We start from the raw sequence: 22,179 nt of genomic DNA on the forward strand, positions 1-22,179 counted from the left end.
AAAGCTGAGGGAAAAGCAGCATCAGATGCTCCTTTGCAAGCTCTGGATGAGAGGGAAGGGTGTTCAGGAAGAAGGAGGTGAATTTTTGAGACCTTCCTGGGGTTTTCTTTGGACCTGGTTCTTTTCCCAGCTGGATCTCTGGAGTTCTGTGGGCAGCACCACTCGGCAAAACAGACGTTGATGCACATCCAAAAGTCACAGAGGGAATTCAACTTGCTTGATTCCTCCTGGGACCAATTTTTCCTACTATTTTACCCACTGAAACTCTCTGTGAATTGGTGGAGCACCTTTTGATCCATGGCTTCTCCTGGTCCTTCCCACAGCTCCACAATGCCCCAGTGCGTCCCCTGACCTGCGCAGATGAGTCACATTCAGGTTTTTAAGAAGAACCATGAATTCTGGGTACTCAGCAGCACCAGTTTGGGGGTACACTGCTATTCCTGGGGGCTGCATGAGACTCCAGCTCGTCTGCCCCTTCCAGCCTCTGTAGGGTGCTTTGCTCTGGGAACTCCTTCCTTCAAGCTTTTGCTTCGGAGAGGCTAAAATTAAACCAGTGATTCCATTGCTGACTGAAAACAGAGCATTCCTTCTCCACCCACGTGTTTTGGATGGACATCAGAAGCCAAACCCCGACTGCTCAGTCCCCTGTGGAAAAACAATCTTCTATTCTGATCCTCCATCCACGACAGCTCGCTCTGGTCAGGATGTTCAGTTCCCAGCCTGGTGTTCAAGGGGCTCTGAAATGGGATTTGCCTGGAAATGGAAAACATAAACACAAGCAACTACTATCTCTGCAGCTTATTGCCCTGAACAAAAGCTTATTCTTCTCCAGAGGAGGGGGGTGGGGGGGACAGAAGTTAATTCATGGATAAAGCAAGGAAAATAAAATCCCTTCACGATCTCCTTTCCACCCTGTACGTCCCCAAATTCTTTGGGAAAGTAGAGATTTGCAGGCAGCAAGTGGAAAGATGGAGATCTCTGTCTCTGTAACTCCAATCCTCATGGGGATAAATTCCTAAATATCCCAGTCCTCACTAAGCCACTACCAGGTGGTGCAAACCTGCTCCATGGCCATCCAGCCCCACTGGAGTCAAAGAATCACAAAACAATTTGGTTTGGAAAGGATTTTTGAAGGGCATCCAGTTCCACCCCCCTGCTGACCTTCCACTATCCCAGATTACTCCAAGCCCTGTCCAGCCTGGCCTTGGACACTTCTTGGACACTTCACTGATGGGGGAGCCACAGCTTCTCTGGGAATTCCATTCCAGCCCTGCACTACCCTTCCAAAGAAGAATTCCTTCCCAATATCCCACTTAACTCTGCCCTCTGGCAGTGGGAAGCCATTCCGTGTGTCCTGTCCCTCCATCCCTTATCTAAAGTCCCTCTCAAGCTCTCCTGGACCCCCTTCAGGAACTGGAAGGGGCTCCAAAGTCTCACTGGAGCCTTCTCTTCTCCAGTCTGCACATTCCCAGCTCTCACAGCCTGGCTTCAGAGCAGAGGGGCTCCATCCCCTAGAGCATCACCGCGGCCTCCTCTGGAATTGCTCCAGCAGTTCCACATCCTTCTGCTGTTGGACCGCAGAGCTGGAGGCAACTCTACAGGTGGGGTCTCACCTGAGCGGGGCAGAGGGGCAGAATTCCCTCTTCTTCTCCTGCCCACACTGTGGGATGAGCATGGGATATGGAGCTCTGAATTCCTGAACTTCCATCACTGGGATCCCCAAGTTCTTGAGTGTCCATCACTGGCACTCCTGTAGCATCCATCACTGGGATCCCAAATATTCCCCAGGAGAGCCCAGCTCCACAAAATTCCCTCGTGGTCCAAACTCCCAAAGCATGGAGCCAGGAAAGAATCCCCTGCCAACCTACATGCTTCTGATCCTTCCTCACCCTCTGCCTCCCACAAATCCCTGCACAATTCCCAGAGCACCAGCAGGTCTTTTCCCACTTAGAATCCATCAAAGGGACTCTGCAGGGGCTGTGACACCAATCCCCTTGCCCTGCTGCCCTCTCACATCTCTCCCTATGTAATTTCCCCACACTGCACTTCCCATCCCCACCCCATCCTCTTCCCATCGAGTCGAGGCTGGACAAAACTCATGACAGAAGTGATTCCAATCCCGGTCACTCCTGGAGCTTCATTCCCAGCTCAGCGTCACAGCAGGGACAGCCAGGAAATAAACCCACGACAGCTGCTTTCCTTTAAGCCCTTTTTTTTCCCTAAAAAACTTCCACCTTTCCACCCAGCCATCCTCATCTCAGGGTGCGCCCCCAGCCGCTGGGATACCCCCCCCTCCCACCCCCAAAATGCGATTCCCATCTGGAATTCCTCTAGATGTCACCCTCAACCGTCTTTTCCATGGACAAACCCCCCCCTCCCCCCCCCCCGCTCGCATTTTCCTTTCTCCAAGATCCCTTTTTTTTTTTTTTTTTTTTAAATTCCTTTCTGATCTCTTTCCGGCCATGTGTGATTGCAGTTTCCTCCGGGCGTCCATTTCATCAGCCCGAAATTAAGGAGCAGCAGGAAAAAAAAAAGGGGGGCGGCGGGCGGGCGGACGGTGGGAACCCCCTCATCCCCTCCCCCTTTCCTCCCCCGATCCCAATCCCACCTCCCCACCCACCCCAACCCCGCATCCCACATCCCTTCCCACCGCCATCCCGCTGCTCCCCAAGGCTTCCCAAAACACCTCTCCACACCCAATTCCCAATCCCGGCCCCGCTCGGCCCTGAGGCCGGAGGGGAGGGGGGGGAAAGGGGGAGGATTTTTGCCACCTCAACGCTGCCACCGTCACTTTTGGTGGTGACTTCGCTTATTTTTTTTTTGCTTTTTTTTTTTTTTTTTGGTGGAGGGGGAGAGCTGGATTTTCCCTCCCCACATCCAGAAAAAAAAAAAAAAAAAAACAACTCAACCGCGAGCAAGGCCGGCGTTGTCCATCTTTTCCCAGCGCTAGGGCCGGATCCAGCCTTGGTGACACGAAGGTCACGGTACCTCCAGCCCGGCCTTTTCCTCCCCTCTGTCGCCAATCCCGGCTGCGTGTCCTGGCCGTGCTCCTCTCCTCCGCAGAGGAAACCCACGCCCGGGGCGATCCCAGAAAATCCCCAGGGAAAGCTTTCATCCCTTTGGTTCCTCTCCTGCATGAGACACTCCCGGCTGTGCGGCTCCACCGGGCGATGGCCCAGCAGTGAAGATGTCCATGGCCAGGCTCAACAGCGTCAATGGCTTCTTGGAGGACTCCAGGATGGAGCCGGGGGACATGGGCAGGATCCTGCGCTGCCTGGAGATGGGCACCGTCCTCACCTTGTTCTACCAGAAGAAGTCGCAGAGGCCGGAGAGAAGGACCTTCCAGGTGAAGCTGGAGACTCGCCAGATCATCTGGAGCCGGACGCCCGAGAAGGTGGAGGGGGACAGTGAGTATCGGGAGGGACAGGGAGGATCGGGGGGGAGACAGTGAGTATCGTGGGGGACAGAGAGGATCAGGGGGGACAGGGAGGATTGGGGGGACAGGGAGGATCGGGGGGGACAGGGAGGACTGGGGGGAACAGGGAAGACTGGGGAGGACAGTGAGTATCGGGGGGGGGACAGTGAGTATTGGGAGAACAGGGAGGATTTGGGGGACAAGGAGGACTGGGGGTGGACAGGGGAGCATCAGTGGCACAGTGGTGAGGATGTGCTGGTGGAATGCTGAGCTGTACTGGGGTGACTGTTCTGGGGTGTTTTGGGGTGTCCTGCCACAGTGAGTTAAGTAGTTGTGGGGGGCTGGGATGTGTTGGGATGTTCTGCTGTAGTGGGGAGACTGATTGTTGGGTGCCTGGATGTGTTGGGGTGCCTGGATATGTTGGGGTGCCTGGGTTTTTGTGGGATGTCCTACATTGGTGGGGTAATTAGTTGTGGGATGCCTGTTTTTTGTGGGATGTGCTACAGAGGTGAGGTGATTGTTTGTGGGGTGCCTGGTTTTTGTGGGATGTGCTACAGTGGTGGGGTGTCTGGCTGGGGGGTTTCTGAGTGTGCTGGGTTTCCCAGCTATGATGGGGTGTTTGTAGGGTCCCTGACTGTGCTGGGGTGTCCTACAGTGGGGGGGGGGGTAACTAGTTGTGGGATTCCTGGTTGTATTGGGATGTCCTACCATGGGGAGATTGCTTGTGAGGTTTGTGGCCTTGTCAGGCAGTTCCACTGTAGTGGGGTGCCTGTCTGTGGGGTTCTTGGATGTGGTGGGATGTCCTTCTATGGTGGGGTGACTAGTTATAGGGTGGTTGGGATTGGTGGGATGTCTTATAGTGGTGGGGTGACTGTTTGTGGGGTGCCTGGGTGTGGCGGATTGTTCTACCATGTTGGGGTGACTGGTTGTGGAATTCCTGGCGACAGGTGGATGTCCTACCACAGTGGGATATTAACTCCTATGGAATGTCCTACCTACAGTGGGATATTGGCCCCTATGGAATGTCCTACCTTGTCAGGGTGCCTAGCCATGGGGTGATTCCCATAAAAGCAGGAGCTGCTGGCCTGAGCAACCCTCGCCTCCTCCATCCCACCTTGGAAGTTGTTCTATGGGATCAAGCTGCTTCTGTTTAGTCCGTAGGGATTTATATCCTTCCTGGTGGGGACAAAAAGGAATTGCCATTACTTTTCCTGTTGATGGTACTTTTAGCCCCAAAACCCCACTGGAGAATCCATAAAAATCACCCTTACATATGGATTCACTGGTAGTTAGGAGGTTGTTGGGATGTTCTCCCAACACTGGGAATTGTTGTGGCTCCATGTCTTGGTGCTTGTTACCTCAAAGCTTTAATTGAGCTAAAAAAAATCCAATGTATGGAGCCTAGGATTGGGGTGCCATGGAGCTACACCATCACCTCATCCCACATCCCTGTGCCGGGAAGGAGCTCAGTTTTGGGACATCACCTCACCTGGGTGATGGCAAAACCCACCCTGGAGGTTTCGGAGGTGCTTTTTTCCTAGAGAGGCTCCTCCAAAATCACCAATGACCCCCCACCCCCCCCCCCCCCAAAAAAAAAAAAAATTACCACCCACTGCTGATTCTGTGCAAGATCTTGCAAAATCCCTAGGAAGATTCAGCTCCTATTTGGAGGGGCTGATCCTGAGGCAGAATTCCAGCTTTGAGCCAGGAAAAGGAGGATGGCACTCAGAGCTGAGATGTGAACAGGACCCATGCTTGTCTGGAACTTCTGGATATAGGAGCAGATTTGTGGGAGCAGGAGGTGCTGGGAGGAAGGGCACCCAGTTTTGGAGAGGTATTTTAGGTCCTCATGGAGAAGAGCTTGTTATCCAGTCATGGAAATAACGCATTTCCAGCTCCTTGTTTTTTCTGGAAGTGCTGAGCGCTGCCAGGTTAGGATCTCAGGTTGTTCATGATGCTGTGCCTCAGTTTCTCCTCTTGAACTTTAGGATCTGTCTTTTCCCATACAACAGCCCAATCTCCCCCATAGCAATGAGTAGGCATCCTCCAAGGTCATCCAGAAAGATTAATAAAAGGAGGAAAATCCTTCTGGAAGTGTTCAGTCCTGCCATCCCATCCCACCATTCACTTTTCCTCATCTGGAGTGGGAGAAATCCCCATCCTGGTGCTGGGCTGGAGCATCCTCACCCGCTGGTCCATCCCTCTCTTTCCACTCTCCGTGATTTTATGGAAGTATTGGGATCTCCCAGACCTCACGCCTGCCGGGACCATTTAAAATTCCCCCCTTTTAATCTGGCATCCCACTTGGAGAGGGATTAGTGGGAAATGCTGATGTCTCTGTTAGGGGCTGTCAGGGCCAGGACACAGATCCTGGCTCTCCCCTGGACCCCCAGGATAATTACACGCTTTGTTAAGCAGCCTCTGGACACGTGTCCATGTGTCCATGCCTGGGATCTCCTGGAGCATTGCCTCCAAAATTAACGTCATCCTGGAGGGCTTCCAGCTCATCGCCCTCAGCAGACCCTGCTCCCAGTGCAAGGAATTTGGTGGAAAACAGCCCCCCAAAAAAGAATCTTTACAAGAAAGGAAAGAGGGTTGAAGGCAGCATGAAAAATCCAAGATGATTTTGGAGAGGTGGTTCAACGACACCTCCAGCCTTGTTAATGGCAAATGATTTGAATTAGGACTTTTTTGGGAGGAGAAAATCCAGTTGGGGTTTATCACCACTGTACAAGGAGGAAATAATTTGTTCCAGGTTTTAAGCTGCATCACAGGATCCCGGCAAGATTTCTCCTAATTTCCCCTGTCCAGGAGGGTCTGAGCTGCCACATCCTGCAGAAAGGGATGACCGAGGTGCCCAGGCCAGGAGGAATTTCCAGGACAATCCCTTTGCTTCTCTCCTAATGCCTGAAAAAAATCTCCCAGGCTCTCAGCATCCCTAAAATCCCACTTCTCCTCCATCATCTCTCCACCATTCAATTTTTTTTTTTTTTTGCACCACTCTGCTCGCTTTGCATTAGAAAAGAAAAGGGATTTTCGCAGCTGGAACTGACTTCCAGAGTGTTTTATTCGCCCGGGACAATGGAGACAATGCGGGGAGGAGTTTGGAGACAGAGTTCTGACAGGATCGAGGCAAATCCGTTGCAGATGTGGTTTCCAGGAAGCTGCTGCTCGGGTTTATTGTGCAGCCCCGCGCCGCTCCCTCTTCCCCTGGTTTTCCATGGGAATAGGCCATTTGCCCTGGGGAGGATTTTGGGGTGTTGGTGAATCAAAAACTGCTGCTGGCAGTCCAGAAATTCCTGGTATCCTGGGTTTGTAGTACAGTGTGGGCAGCAGGAAAATGGGAATTCTGCTCCTCTTCACTGTTTATGTGAGATCCCACCTGCAGAGTTGCCTCCAGCTCTGCGGTCCAACAGCAGAAGGATGTGGAGCTGCTGGAGCAGTTCCGGAGGAGGCCACAGAGATGCTCCAAGGGATGGAGCCCCTCTGCTCTGGAGCCAGGCTGTGAGAGCTGGGAATGGCCAGCCTGGAGAAGGGAAGGATCCAGGGAGAACTCAGAGACCATTCCAGTGCCTAAAGGGGCTCCAGGAGAGCCAGAGGGGGATTTAGGACAAAGGATGGAGTGACAGGACACAAGGAATGGCTTCCCACTGCCAGAGGGTAGGGTTAGATGGGATATTGGGAAGGAATTCTTCTTTGGGAGGATGGTGAGGCCCTGGCACAGGTTTCCCAGAGAAGCTATGGCTGCTCCATCCCTGGAATTGTCCAAGGCCAGGTTGGACAGGGCTTGGAGTAACCTGGGATAGTGGAAGGTGTCACTGCCCATGGCAGGGGTCAGAATAAGATGAGCTTTTGTCCCTTCCAATGCAAACTATCCTAGAATTAGGAGCAGGTCCCAGAGTTCAGGTGCAGGGCCAGGTCCTGGAGAAGTTAAATCCAGGGAATGACAGCACTGCAACTTGATAGCAAAGCCCTGATAGTAGTCACTGGCTTCTCACCCCTCCTTGCCACCCTGTGGATGGGTGGGTTTGGGGTAGAGTGACTGCTTTTTAACCTATAAACCCATTTTTTGCCCCAAAACCTGCCTGTTTTTATGGGAGAGGGTTTGCTCCAAGTCACGGGAGTCATGCAGAGACAATGGTGTTTCATTCCCTGAGATCTTGTCCCAAAACAAAGCTCGTGCTGGGATGCAGAGCTCCTGTGTGTCACTTGTGCTAAAATCCCATCCTGATCCATGAAATTTGGCTTGCAGTCATGCAGCAAAAGAAGGCTGGATAAAGCCTCCACTGTTTTCTGGAGCTTTTCCGCCAAGAAAAACTATTCTTCCCCTCTTTTCTTGCTTAATCAGCCCAATTCCTCCCCCATCCCTTATTCCTCCCTGCATTCAGCTTTTCTTTCCCCTTTGGATCCCCCCTTTTGGATTCGGCCGAGGGTTTCCACCAAGGCATGTCTGCAGCTTTCCCCACCACCACATCGGAAATGCAGCCGGGCTGGAAATTCTCCGGGAAATGACCCATTTCCTCGGCAGGACAATACCCCTGGTGAGGTGGTCCGGCCACCCTGGGTCACACAAAGCCCTTTCCGGCTGTTCCCAGAGGACAAACCTGCCCAGGGGGTGATGGTTGTGGGATCAAGAACAATTCTGTGTGTTGTTCCTAATATTATGTTATTATTCTTGCTCCCGGTGGGATGTGTCCACTGGGAAAATTGGAAATCTCCCTTGGTGGAGTAGCAGTGAGGAAGAGCGTGGTCCGGAAACCCGGCCCTGCTGCTGCTGTTGGAGCTTTATTTAGCGGGATAATGAGGGAGCAGAGCAGCAGGAAAGCAACGCCCTGTGGTCCCAGCTGCCCAGGCTCCAAATTGCCACTTTTGGGAAGAGTTCTCCAAGGAAAACATGAGCTCAGCCTATCCCAGTACAGGGTCTGGTTTGGGGAGGACAATGTGGCTTGAGATTTGCTGGTTGGGATGGGGTGGGATGAGCCTGGAGGATGCATGGAAGCCACAAAGCTGGGAAAAGAGTGGGCAGTGCTTTTGGGATGCCACATCCTGGGGACATGAGTTCCTGGAGGACACAAAAGTTTGGGGGCCATCAAGCACATGGAAACAGGGCTGCAGGGACACCCTGTCCTTGGGACGATGACTTTTCCATGGCATCCATGATGCTGTTACTCAGCTGCAGCAGCACTGCAGGGACTTCATCCTGGGGACGTCCTGGGCCACAGATCCGTGTGACGATGGCATCCATGGTGGTGTCACTCAGCTGCAGCAGCACTGCAGGGACACCCCATCCTGGGGACATTCTGGGACATGGATCCCTGGAAGACACGTGGCTATGTCATCCTAGTCCACTCACACAACTGTAGCAGCACTGCAGGGACCCCATCCTGGGAACATCCTGGGACATGGATCCCTGGAGGACACAAGGCCATGACACCCTAGTGCCATCCCATCCTGGGAACACAGTTCCCTGAAGGACATGCCATACCCATGGTGCCATCACACATCACTGGAGGACACTGGGGACATGTCTCCCTCAAAGACACGTGGCCACAGCACCCATAATTCCATCCCACATTCCTGAGGGTATCCCATCCTGGGAACAAGGTTCTCCAAGAGGACACATACTCTCCTGGAATTCCCACTTCCCTGAGCGACTCACATGAGGCTGTGGTGGCAGGGGACAGTTTCATGTTCCTCTCTCCCCACAGTCGACATTCGGGAGATCAAGGAGATCCGCCTGGGGAAGAATTCCCGGGATTTCGAGCGCTACCCCGAGGATGCTCGCAAGCTGGACTTCACCATGTGCTTCATCATCCTCTACGGGATGGACTTCAGGCTGCGGACACTCAGCGTGGCTGGTGCGTTGGGTCCCTCCCCATTCCCTGTGTCCATCCGTGGCGTCCCACCCCCTTCCCATCATTGCCATCCCAACTTCATCACCTTCCTCTTCCTCCAACAGCTTTCTGCGAGGAGGACATCAACTTATGGATAACGGGGCTCAACTGGCTGGTGGCTGACACCCAGAGAGCCCAGACCCCACTGCAGATCGAGAGGTGAGGAAGGACCGGCAAATCCCATTTCCTGGTCCCTTTCTTGGGAAGAAAACCTGCCCTGGGCATGGTCCTCTTTGGGATTGAGCACTGTCTGTCCATCCTTTCCTTCCCAGGTGGCTACGGAAGCAGTTTGATGGGATGGACCGGGCAAGAGAAGGCAGGTGAGCCACCAGCATGGTGGGTTCAGCTGGACAGGACTATATTCCCCCTGTTGTATCCCAAATCTGGACGTTGAGCCAGGCTGGGGATGAAGTTTGTGGGACAAGGGAACACCAGGGTTTTTTGGAAGCTTGAAGGCACCAAAAATCATAGATTTGTGTGACTGTGAGGACCACTGGGACCCATCCTCAATGCTGCATTTTCACCTCTGCCAGAGGGGCCAGCCCATTAATGCAGCCCATAATTATCTTCCCAGGACAGGAAAACCCCAATACCAAGTGAATTTGGACTTAAATTATTACAGGAATGGGTGTCCCCTTCAAGTAGGATGATGTCTTAATAGTGCCCAGTTGGTTCTTGGATGCACTTCCTCTCCTTGCCCCTTTGCTCACACTCATGGCAGACGCCATGCAATTAATCTCAAAAGCATGGAATCATGGAATGGTTTGGGTTAGAAAGGACATGAAAAATAATCTAGTTCCATCTTCCACTAGACCAGGTTGCTCCAAGCCCCACCCAGCCTGGCCTTGGACATTTTCCAGGATGAGGCATCCACAATTTCCCTGAGTTTGTGTCACAGCAGGGATCCACAGTCCAGGAGGGTGCAATTCCCATGCCAGGCACCAAGATTTAGAGTGGGACCCTTGGTGTAGGGAGCTGAGGTTCATCCAAAGTCCTGGCAGTACCCTGACTCCAGTTTTCCCTCCGGCAGCATCACAGTGAAGGACCTGAAGGCAATGCTGCCACAGGTCAACTACCGTGTTCCCAATATGAGATTCCTGCGGGATAAACTCGTGGTAAGGATCCTCTGGACACCCCAGCTATGAGGGAGATGTTCTTTAACCTGCTCCACATGGGCTGGGGCCACCGTGGTGTCCCTGGTTCTGATCAGGTGGCCCCATTCTCATCCAGCCCCATCTCCCACAGGAAGTGGAAGCCAGGAATGAGATGACTTTCTCCCACTTCATCCAGTTCTACAAAAACCTGATGTTTGATGCCCAGAAGTCGGTAAGATCCATGGTTTGGCCTCCCAGATGTCTCCATCCTGGTGGGATGTGTCCCCCTCCAGCTAAGTCTGGACCCCTTCTCTGCCCTCCAGGTCATTGAGCAGCTGGAGCTTTCCTTCCCCTTGCGGTGAGTTACCAGTTCCCATCCCAATCAATACTCCAAGAGTTGGATCCATAGAGTGGGAAATGCAGCCAGGCTGTGGGGCAGAGCAGGGAGTGGGAATTGGGATGGGAGCAGGGATGGGAGAAGGGATAGGAATATGGGTGCAGAAGGGATGGGAGCAGGGATGAGAGATGGGATGGCTGCCAGGGATGTAGGGATGCATCACCCTGCCCTCCCAGTATCCTCAGACAATGCTGCACATTCCAGCTAGTGCCGGCCTCTCCCAGTCACAGGGTGGAGGGACTGGTGGGAATGGGGGTCATGGGGAGACTGAGCTGCAGGTGGGCCCCAGTGGTCTTGACTTTCCCATGGGGTCTAGCCCAATTCCTTCTCCTGCTCCTTGTCCCAGGAATGTGGACCGCCCTGAGCTGTGCCAAGTGTCCCTCTACGACTTCCAGAAGTTTCTGCTGCATGACCAGAAGGTGGGGCTTCCCTGAGAACTCTGCAGCCCTAAGGAGCCCTCATGGAATACTCCCTGCCTAACAGCAGTCATGTTTGTATCCCAGGAATCCTGGGCCAGTGACGTGGGCGTGGTGCGGGACTACATGTGCTCCTACCTCAAGGAGAGCTCCACTGAAGCATCAGATCCCTCCTTCCAGCTGGATGAGGTGGGTGGCCCCACACAGTTGTCCCCACAGGGATCTTCCCTGGCACCATCAGGTTCTGACGTCTCTGCTTCTCCCCCCCAAGTTCCTCACATACCTCTTCTCCAAGGAAAACATGGTGATGGATGCTAAGTATGAGCGCGTGGTGCCCGAGGAGATGAACCACCCTTTGTCCCAATACTGGATCTCCTCATCCCACAACACGTAAGGAATTTTCCTTGCATGGGTGTCCTCAGGGACATGCATGAGCATCCCGTCATCCTTGTGTCTCTCTCCTCTGCAGGTATCTGACAGGAGACCAGTTCTCCAGTGAGTCCTCCCTGGAAGCGTACGCCCGGTGCCTGCGGATGGGCTGCCGCTGCATCGAGTGTGAGTCCCACCAGCCTTTCACGGGAATGCTGGAGCCCCTCATATCTCATCAAACAGACCATTCCCTGCCCCCATCCCATGGCACAGGGGCAGAGGGTCTTTCCCTGCTATTTGGGTGCTCCAAAAAATGGTTCCCAGCACGCAGTTGGTGGCAAACATGAATTAACCAAGGTGTTTCCTTTCTCAGTGGATTGCTGGGATGGCCCGGACGATCTCCCCATCATCTACCACGGCCACACGCTCACCTCCAAGATCAAATTCCTGGATGTGCTGCACACCATCAAGGATCACGCATTTGTCACCTCTGAGTAAGCCCCTGCTCCCCTAACAATCACGGAATTTTGGGAATTTCTCCCTCGCCTTCATCTGAGGCCATTATTCCCACCTGTTTGCTGCAGGTTCCCCATCATCCTCTCCATCGAAGACCACTGCAGCATCGTCCAGCAGAGGAACATGGCTTCCCACTTCAAGAAGGTTTTTGGGGACATGCTCCTCACCAAGCCAGTGGACATCAATGCTGATGAGTTGCCCTCACCCACCCAACTCAAGAAAAAAATCCTAATCAAGGTGTGAAGCAGGAAAAACCCCAAAATCCCTCTTTGCAGGAGGGACACTGATTGTGTTGGGTTCTACACCAAGAGATGGTCAAGGGGAACAAGGGGTGGTGGGAAGGGACCTGTGGGAGGTTGATCCTGAGGGCTGGGAGCTTGGTGTGACAGGGACACCATGGGTATCATTGAGCTCCTCTCCCTGGGTGTCCTCCAGCACAAGAAACTGGTGGAAGGGAACCTGTATGAGGAGGTGTCAACCGCCAGCTACTCAGAGAACGACATCAGCAACTCCATCAAGAATGGAATTCTCTACCTTGAAGACCCCATCGACCACGTAAGGGAGGCCCTCAGGGGCTGAGTGGCATCTGTCAGACATTGGGGTTTTGGATGGGCTCTCCTAGACCACTGAAATGCAGTGAGGGGGCAGGAAGGGATTAAAAACCCCATCCCAAAGCTCTGTCCCTCTGTACCATCCTCTTCCTCACCCCACCAATGCTCTTCCTCCTTCCCAGACCTGGAGCCCTCATTATTTTGTCCTGACAAGCAACAAGATTTACTACTCAGAGGAGACATCCCGCTACCAGTTCAACGAGGATGAAGAGGAGGTGGAGCAGAAGGAGGTGTGTGAGGGACAAGACACATCCACAGGGTGAGGTGACAACTCCATGGGGAAGGGTGACAGGGTGGCAATGCCCACTTTGGGATGAACTTGCAGGAGTTCAACAACAATGAGCTGCACTTCACGGAGAAGTGGTTCCACGGCAAGCTCGGGGGTGGCCGTGATGGGCGACAGATTGCGGAGAAGCTGCTGCATGAGTACTGCACCGAGACGGGTGGCAAGGACGGCACCTTCCTGGTGCGCGAGAGCGAGACCTTCGTGGGCGACTACACCCTTTCCTTCTGGTAGGAACTCCAGCAAGGAGGCAGGATCCCACCCTCCCTGGGTGACACTTCAGTCAGTGCCTGGTTTGGTGGCTGCAGTGGCTTTTTTGGGGGAAATGTCACTTTTTTGTGCAGCTCGTAAACCCCAAAGTGTAGGATGGTGGAGATGTGGACCCAGATTGGCTTGACTTTCTTCCGTCCCTACGGCAGGAGGTCCAGCCGGGTGCAGCACTGCCGGATCCACTCAAGGCAGGAGGCTGGGGCCACCAAGTTCTACCTGACGGACAACCTGGTCTTCGACAGCCTCTACAGCCTCATCTGCCACTACCGGGAGGTGCCGCTGCGCTGCAATGAGTTTGAGATGCGCCTCACCGACCCCGTCCCCCAACCCAACGCCCACGAGAGCAAAGAGTGAGGATCCTTGCAATCCCCATCCCCTTGATCCTATGGGTCCACCAGCTTCGTCCAGCTCCAGCAGGGTGTGGAGATGCTGATGCCAGCCCCTCCCATCTCCATTATTCTCCATGGCCAGGTGGTACCATGCCAGCTTGACGCGTCTCCAGGCCGAGCACATGCTGATGCGGGTCCCGCGGGATGGAGCATTCCTGGTGCGGAAGCGCAGCGAACCCAACTCTTACGCCATCTCCTTCCGGTGAGCATGGCCAGTTGGGCTTGGCCAAGCTGAGGACTGTCTGTTGTTACCCTGAGCTAGGTATCAGGGTTTTGTTGTGGGTGACATGTGACAGTGCCATGAAGGAGAAACCTTCTCTGTGGTGATGTTCTCAGAGTCGTCACCTCAGTGGCATCCCCAAGCATCACCTCCCACTCATCCCCATCATGGAGACAGGATCCAGCCACCCCTTACCCACCCCATTCCCATCTCTCCTGGCCCCAGGGCGGAGGGGAAGATCAAGCACTGCCGCATCCAGCAGGAAGGGCGGCTCTTCATGCTGGGCAGCTCGGCCGAGTTTGAGAGCCTCGTGGACCTCATCAGCTACTACGAGAAGCACCCGCTGTACCGCAAGATGAAGCTGCGCTACCCCATCAACGAGGAGACCCTGGAGAAGATGGGCACCACTGTAAGTTTTCCCAGTGATGGGGATGCTGGGGGTTCTGTGTCATGGGAAACCAAGCTCCGTCCTCAGTTCCACCATATTCCAGAATTTTGGTTGGAGCCCAGCCAGAACCAGCCAAGCTCATTCCACATTCATCACCCAGCATTAAAACTCCACCATTATTCCCTTTTCCAACAAGTTGCAAGGGGATATTAAATCCCACTCAACCTCTTCTCGTTCCCTCATAGCCCCTGCCCACATCCAGGTGACCCCCTCAGGTATTTCTTCTTGCAGGAACTGGATTATGGAGCCCTGTATGAGGTGCGGACCCCCCACTTCTACGTAGAGGCCAACAAGATGCCAATGGCCAGGGTAAGGGGCTGAGCTGGTATCCTTGGGAGGTGGTGGGTGCTGGGATTTGGTAGTTTGAATGCTGGGGTTCCTGGATGGTCCCTCCCCAGATCCATCACACTTCCCATCACTGCTGAGTGGAGAAGTGGTGATGTTGTGGTCTGGTTTTTTGACCCTCAAGTGATGCTGGGGCTGGACCCAGTCCATGTCATCATCACTTGGGGACAGTCTGAACTCCAGTGACAGTACTGTCACAGTGTAGTGGGGGACAGGGCTGGAAAGACCTCAGGCTGGAGCAGGGACCTGGCTGAAGTTTGCCCCAACAGCAGAGAAATCCCTTTGCACTGGGGAACCCCTAAAAAGCAGGTCTAGGGTCAGTTCCCAGGTGGTGTAGTCTCCGTCCTCAGAGGTTTATGGGACTTGGTTGTTCCTGGAATTGACCCAATCTCCACTCTTGGAGGCTTTTGGGATAAGGTGGATCTTGGAGCTGACCTAGTTTCCATCCTTGAACTGGACATATCTTGGAGTTGACCCTACCAGAGGCTGGATTGTAGCCCTAAGGTTCCTTTCCTGGATCCTACAATCCCATGGTCCAGCACTGCTGGTGCCTTAATGGTCCCTTTGCAGCAAGTTAAAACCACACACAGGAAAACTTAACCCAGAGGGGTTTTTTCCTGGGAATGTTGTAATATCAGAGGATTAACCCTTCAGCACACCAAGAGAAACCATTGGGGGTCCCAAAAAAGAAGTCTAATCTGCTCTGAATGTGGTGATCCTGCAGGACCAGAGGCACCTCCAGCCCTCCTGTTCCCTGTAACCCGTCCCACTACTGTGAGCAGTTTGGAAGCTGGAGAGGGAGTTTTTGTCAGGAACTGCAGATAGGTCAAGAAGTAATGGACACAAAGTGGAGGAAATTCAGGTTAGATATTAGGATGAAATTGTTTACTGTGAGGGTGGTGAAACCCTGGAATAGAGAAGTTGTGGATGCCCAAGGCTAGTTTGGATGTAGCTTGGATCTACCTGGTCTAGTGGAAGGTGTCTCTGCCCATGGTGGGATAGGTTGGAATGTGATGACCTTTAAGGTCTATTCCAACCCCTTAACATTCTGTGATGCCATGATTTGGAGTCAGGAGCCCCCACGCTCTGCTATGGGTGCTCGAGGGGCTGGGCTGAGTGGAGTGCCAGGTGCTGGGTGGTGACACACATGTCCCTCTTGCCGGTGTCCCCAGTGCACGGTGAAGGCTCTGTATGACTACAAGGCACAACGGGAGGATGAGCTGTCATTCTGCAAGCAGGCCATCATCCACAACGTGGACAAACAGGACGGCGGCTGGTGAGGGCGGTCACTTGGGTGTCACTGTGGGCAGGAGATGGAGGGGACACCCCGGGTATTCCCATATCGGGTTTTAACTCAGCCTCCTTCTCTGTCCCCCTACCCCTTCTCCAACCACCCCCCAGCACCGCATGCAGCAGGGACACCCCTGTTCCCCCCTCCCCGAAATTTGTCCGCTCGCCTTGATCCTCTCACCCCTTGCAGGTGGCGGGGGGACTACGGGGGCAAGAAGCAGCTCTGGTTCCCGGCCAACTACGTGGAGGAGATTGTTGGCAGCCAGGCACAGGAGCAGGATGAGGCTGTGAGTGCCACCTCTCTGGGACCCTGGGAGCAAGGACACTGGAGGCTCCCAGGAGCCTTGACCAAGTCCAGACCCTTATCCTGAGGCTGGGAGATGCACACAATCATACTCCAGTGTGGATCTTTATCCAGAGGCTGGAAGATGCTCATATTCCTGATCCAGCCCAGACCCGTATCCTGAGGCTGGGGAACATTCCTGTCCCTACTCCAACTTGGACCTATTTCTGGAAGTTGGGAAATGCTCCTGGTCCTGTTCCAGCCCATATCTTTATCCAGAGGCTGTGGGATGCTCCCAGCCCCACTTCAGCTTGGACCCTTTCCTGGAAGCTGCAGGATATTCCAAGTTTTGTACAAGCACAGATCCTTATCCAGAGGCTGATGATTTCTCTTGGTCCTGCTCCAGCCCAGACTCTTGCCCTGAGGCTGGGAGATGCTTGTGCTCCTGCTTCAGTCCAGATTCTTAGCTGGAGGCTGATGGAGTGGAGGCTTAGCCCCGCTCCCACTTGGACAATTTATTAGAAGCTGGAGGATGCTCCCAGTCCTGCTCCAGCCCTCATCTCTCTCTGGAGGCTGGGTGATAATCTTGGCCACACTCCAGTTTGGATCCTTTCCTGGAAACTGGAAGATGCTCCCAGCCTTGCTCCAGCCCAGACCCTTACCGAGAATCTGGGCAATGTTCATGATCCCACAGAGTCAGAGAATGCTCTTGGTCCTGGTCCAACTCAGACCTTTTTCCAGAATCTGGGGGATGCTCCCAGCCCTGTACCAGCCCAAGCCCTTATTCAGGGGCTGGGAGATGCTCCTGGTCCTGCTCCAACCCAGATCTTGGGGTGATGCTCCTGGGTGTTTTTTTTCCCTTCTTTTCCTCAGATTTGTCCAACTCAGGGGGCTGGATGGTGTCTGCCTGTAACCCACAGGCCTCCCCCATATTACCTCTTCCTTCCTCTCTTGCAGTCATCAGAAAACAGCCCCTTGGGGAACTTCCTGAAGGGCTTCATCGATGTCCCATCATGCCACGTCGGTAAGTGTCCCTACTTACGGATTTAGGGGGAATATGGAAGAATTGGGATGTCCAGATGATTCAGGGGACATTTTCCCTTGATTCCAAGGGTGTATTTCAGCATGGAAACCTGAAGCCACAGATTGAAAAAAATGGGATCCTCACAGGAGGAACCTGATGGATGGTGGGGTGCCAGGAGGGGCTGGTGGGGGCCCGGGAGCGGGACCGCTGAGGTTTCGTTTGCTCCACAGAGCCATCCGTTGGGAATGTCTTCAAGTAAAGCCCCCCTCTGATGTCCTTATAGTTATCTCCAAAGACGGGAGGAGCTCCAAACCATTTGTCTTCACCATCCATTCCCAGCAGATGTCCCACGCAGCCCAGTCACTGGACGTGGCCGCAGACACGCAGGAGGAACTCAGCGAGTGGGTGGCCAAGATCCGGGAGGCCACGCAGAACGCCGACGCCAGGGTGAGGGGATGCAGAGGATGGGGCTTGATGGTCCCTTTCTCATGGAGATTGTTCCTAATATATCCAAAAGAAGAGTCTGGGAGGAGACCTGCAGCTCCTGTTTTTCCTGGTGCAGATGCAAGAGGGGAAGATCATGGAGCGGAGGAAGAAGATCGCCCTGGAGCTCTCGGAGCTGGTCGTGTACTGCCGGCCGGTGCCATTTGACGAGGACAGTAAGTCCTGGAGAAGTGGGATAAAGGGATGAGCGTGGGAAGAGACAGGTGGGAAGAACCATCCAGATCTCATTCCTTTCCTGATGGGCACTTGGTGCTTGCAGAGATTGGGACAGACAAGGCATGTTACCGGGACATGTCCTCCTTCCCGGAGACCAAGGCGGAGAAATACGCCAACCGCAGCAAGGGCAAGAAGTTCCTGCAGTACAACCGCCGCCAGCTGAGCCGCATCTATCCCAAAGGACAGCGCCTGGACTCCTCCAACTATGACCCACTACCCATGTGGATCTGTGGGAGCCAACTCGTAGCCCTCAACTTCCAGACGCCCGGTAAGTTCTGCTCCTGGGATTGTTGTTGGGCTCGTCCCTGAAGGTTGTGTCAAAATTCCCAGTTGTTCTGCCCTGGGTTCTCCTGTTGGAGATGGTTTGGGTAATCTCTCCAACCTTTGTCTCCATCCTCATGGGGACATGAGTGGTTTGGATGATCTTCAACCTTTTCCTCATCCTGATGGGAACATAGGAAGTGGTTTGGATGATCTTTCCAAGCTTTGTCCTCATCCTGATAGGGATGGAGGAGGTGGTTTGGATGCTCACCTACCTTTGTCTCATCCTGATGGAGATGCAGGGGGTGGTTTGAAAGATCTCTCCAACCTTTGTCCTTATCCTGGTGTGGACAGGGGTGGTTTGGATGCTTTCCAGTCTTTGTTCTCATACTGATGGGGATATCTCCATGTAATCCTTGGGTGATTCATTAAAAACTCAGCTGCATCCCTCCTCCAACAACAGCTGGGGGTTCTTAGTTGGGTTTGCAGGGTAGAACCTTCTGTTCAAGCACCCTGGGGAGGTCCCTGAGCCCCACACTCAGATGTGCCCTGTCCCCACGGCCATAGACAAACCAATGCAGCTGAACCAGGCGCTCTTCATGCTCGGTGGTCGCAGCGGCTACGTCCTGCAGCCTGACATCATGAGGGACGAGACCTTCGACCCCTTCGACAAGAACAGCCTGAAGATTGTGGAGCCCATCACAGTCCAGCTGCAGGCAAGTGTGCAAGAACAGCAAGACCTCCTTGAGGTGGTTTCCATCAAGATGGGGACTCCTTCCTTATTTTTGGGTCAACCAGGGGTGTTTTTTGCTTGTTCCAGCTACATATTTGTTCGATGGAACTTGTTACTCTTCAGGGTTCTTCTTCATCCAATGTGGCCAGACCTCACCCTCATCTTCCTCCCCTTTTTCCCACAGATCCTCGGTGCCCGGCACCTGCCCAAGAATGGGAGGAGCATCGTGTGCCCCTTTGTGGAGGTGGAGGTTTGCGGCTCCGAGTATGACAACAGCAAGAACAAAACAGATGTTGTAGGTGAGGGACCACACGCATGACTTCCTCACCCTTAGGGACAACCCTGACTCTGCCCTCTGTAGTCCTTTTGAGAGGACATGGGGGTGATGGGGCTGGGTTTTGTTCTCTCTCTCACAGCTGACAATGGCTTCAACCCCGTCTGGCTCTTCAAGCAGTTCGTCTTCGACATCAACAACCCCGAGTTCGCCTTCCTCCGCTTCGTGGTGTACGAGGAGGACATGTTCAGTGACCCAAACTTCTTGGCACAAGCCACCTTCCCTGTCAAGGGCCTCAAAACAGGTATGGTCTTTCCATCATCATCATCATCATCACCGTCTCCATCGTTGTCATGGAATCACAGAACAGTTTGGGTTGGATGGGTCCTTTAAATGCCATCTTGTCCAACCCCCCTGCAGTCATCATTATCTCCATCATTATCATGATGATCTCTATCATTAAGTCATGGAGTTATAAAAGGATTTGGGTTGGAAGGGACCTTTAAAGATCTTCTAGTGCAACCCTCCTGCAATTGTCATCATCGTGATCTCCATCACTGAGTCATGGATTCATAGAAGGGTTTGGGTAGGAAGGGGTTTTTAAAGGTCATCTAGTCCAAATCCCCTTCAATCTTCATGTACATCATCTCCATCATAGATCATGGAATCATAGATGGGTTTGGGTTGAAAGGGACCTCTAAAAGTCATTGAGTCCAACTCCCCTACATTGTCATCATCATCATCATGATCTCCATCATTAAGTCATGGAGTCACAGAAGGGTTTGGACTGGAAAGGTCTTCTAGTGTAAACCCCTTATAATCATCATCTCCCTGAAGTCCTGGCCATGGTGAGGGGCTCAGATCCTGCTGTGGTGCTGAGCTCATGTTGTGATGTTGTGTCCAGGCTATCGGTCGGTGCCATTGAAGAACAGCTACACCGAGGACCTGGAGCTCGCCTCCCTCCTCATCCACATCGAAATCATCAATGCCAAGGCAGGTGGCCCAGGCGGCTTGGGAAAGCTGGAACAAGGGGAACCAACTCTTTGGGGTGTCTGCTTACCCCACCAGCCTTACACACTTGTTTTGGAGCAGGAGGAAGACGAGGAGAACCTCTACTCATCCATCCAGCAGCTCCGGGACCGTGCCAGTGAGCTTTCCAGCCAGGTTTCCAGCTACGAGCGCACCAATGGCTGCGATTCCCGCTACCAGCAGCGCCTGGATGAGCTCCGGGCAGCCCAGGAGCGGCTCATGGAGCTCACTGAAGTCCGCAACCGCAAGTGAGTTGTCCTCTCCCTGTGGTTTTGGGAAGTCCCTCCTGGGGGAGGGTCCCTAAGGCCACCACCCTGCTCCCCACCAGGCTGATGGAGAAGAAGAAGAGGGACCGGCAGATGGTCACCAAACGCAGCTGAGCTGGAGAGAGTCGAGCTGAGGAGCTCCCCCAGCCACCTCCTCTCCTGCCACAAAGGGAAGTGGGGTGGCCACATCCAGACCTCCCACCACACCCAGGGCTGGGTGACAGCAGCGTGACAAATTCGGGGATGAAAGGGGACCTTGGATAGCTGTGCCTGTGACAGGGGTGAGGCGGGAGGTGGGATGCTCTGGTTTCAATTCCAGGTGCCTCCAGCTTCACCCCATGTTTCCTGGGGCTCGTGGCCACACCCTTGTCCCCACGAGGTGGCCACAGTGGCTCTTCCTTACCCAGTGTTCTCAATGTCCCGCCATCCCATGGCAGCCCCATGACTGATGGGAAAACTGAGGCACAGGGGCCCAGCTGGCCCAGGATGGGGCAGGACCAGCCACCTCAATCCTGGGTACAGGTGTCAGGACTCGCTGGTGGTGAGGCACCAGGATGGGAACACAGGGGACACTTTCGGGGGGGCTAGGGGGGTATTTTGCTCCCCCCGCTATAAATATCTGTATTTTCTTCTTTTATCCAGCCTGTACATATGGCGTGGGGGGAGGGGGTGTCTGTACCAGCCACAGTATTAGGGCACAAGGGGGACCCCAAAATGTCTGGAGATGTCCCAGCATGGGACCAAGGGAGCAAGGGACCAAGTCTGGGGCTGTCCCCCAAGGCAGAGGGGCCTGTGACAGCGTGCTCTGAGTAGGCACATGGTTAATGCAGGCAGCAAGGTGGCCCCAGAGGGGACAGGGGTGTCCCCAGAGTTGTCACCAAACTCTGAAAATGGGGACAGATCCTGCCAGCAAAGCCAACTGATGTGGTGGCCAGCCTGGAAGTGGCTGGGAACATCTTGGGGTGTCCCCCGGGGTCGGGGTGTCCCAGAAGGGGGGACCTGTGTATTCTTTGTATGAAAATAAATCTATTTAGCCAATATTTATACCCAGCTGCCGTGACCTGGTGTCCCCTCCCTACTCTCCTGCCACTTCAATGTCCCCAGAGTGGCTGATAACCCCTGGGAGGTGGCTACTTGGTAATCCCAGATTCAGTGTGTCACTCTTGTCCCAGCAGCAGTGGGAGCACACCTTGGGGTGTGCTGTGGCAGGCAGGGCCACCCAGGAAGGACACAAGAAAGAGGAACACAGGGCACGGGAGTGCAAGGACAATGGATACAAGGGGACACAGGGGTGACAGGGCCGTGGGGACATGAGGTCATGGAGACAGAGGGACACACAACTGTGGGGATGCAGGATCACAGGGCCATGCCGTGGGGACACACACATGAATCCGTAAGGATTTGGGTCCATGGAAACACATGTGAATCCACTGGGATTTGGGTCCATGGGGACACACACACAGATCCATAGGGGCATGGGTCCATGGGGACACAAATTCACAGAACCGTAAGGACTTGGGTCCATGGGAACACACATATAGACCATCGGGTTTTGGCCCATGGAAACACATGCGAATCCATAGGGATTTGGGTCCATTAGGACACGCATGAATCGATAGGGATTTCAGTCCA

At 53.8% G+C, this 22,179-nt stretch overlaps 1 protein-coding gene across 1 annotated transcript; it reads left to right on the forward strand.

Annotated features, from left to right (window-relative positions):
- Positions 1-3,187: 3,187 nt before the first annotated feature.
- On the forward strand, positions 3,188-20,661 carry LOC134043655 (1-phosphatidylinositol 4,5-bisphosphate phosphodiesterase gamma-1-like). The gene is made up of 32 exons (XM_062492265.1): positions 3,188-3,407; positions 9,124-9,273; positions 9,375-9,468; positions 9,582-9,629; positions 10,340-10,424; positions 10,555-10,635; positions 10,727-10,761; positions 11,147-11,219; positions 11,304-11,405; positions 11,488-11,606; positions 11,686-11,771; positions 11,959-12,079; positions 12,170-12,338; positions 12,537-12,656; positions 12,835-12,942; positions 13,038-13,225; positions 13,415-13,615; positions 13,737-13,856; positions 14,100-14,283; positions 14,554-14,631; positions 15,840-15,943; positions 16,148-16,244; positions 17,198-17,264; positions 17,548-17,711; positions 17,827-17,923; positions 18,028-18,252; positions 18,813-18,961; positions 19,163-19,277; positions 19,395-19,556; positions 20,157-20,245; positions 20,345-20,529; positions 20,610-20,661. The coding sequence occupies exons 1-32, from the start codon at positions 3,188-3,190 to the stop codon at positions 20,659-20,661; spliced, it is 3,888 nt and encodes a 1,295-aa protein (XP_062348249.1).
- The last annotated feature ends 1,518 nt before the right edge of the window (positions 20,662-22,179 follow it).

Source organism: Cinclus cinclus, chromosome 1, assembly GCF_963662255.1.
Source record: "Cinclus cinclus chromosome 1, bCinCin1.1, whole genome shotgun sequence".
Taxonomy (NCBI): Eukaryota; Metazoa; Chordata; class Aves; order Passeriformes; family Cinclidae; genus Cinclus; species Cinclus cinclus.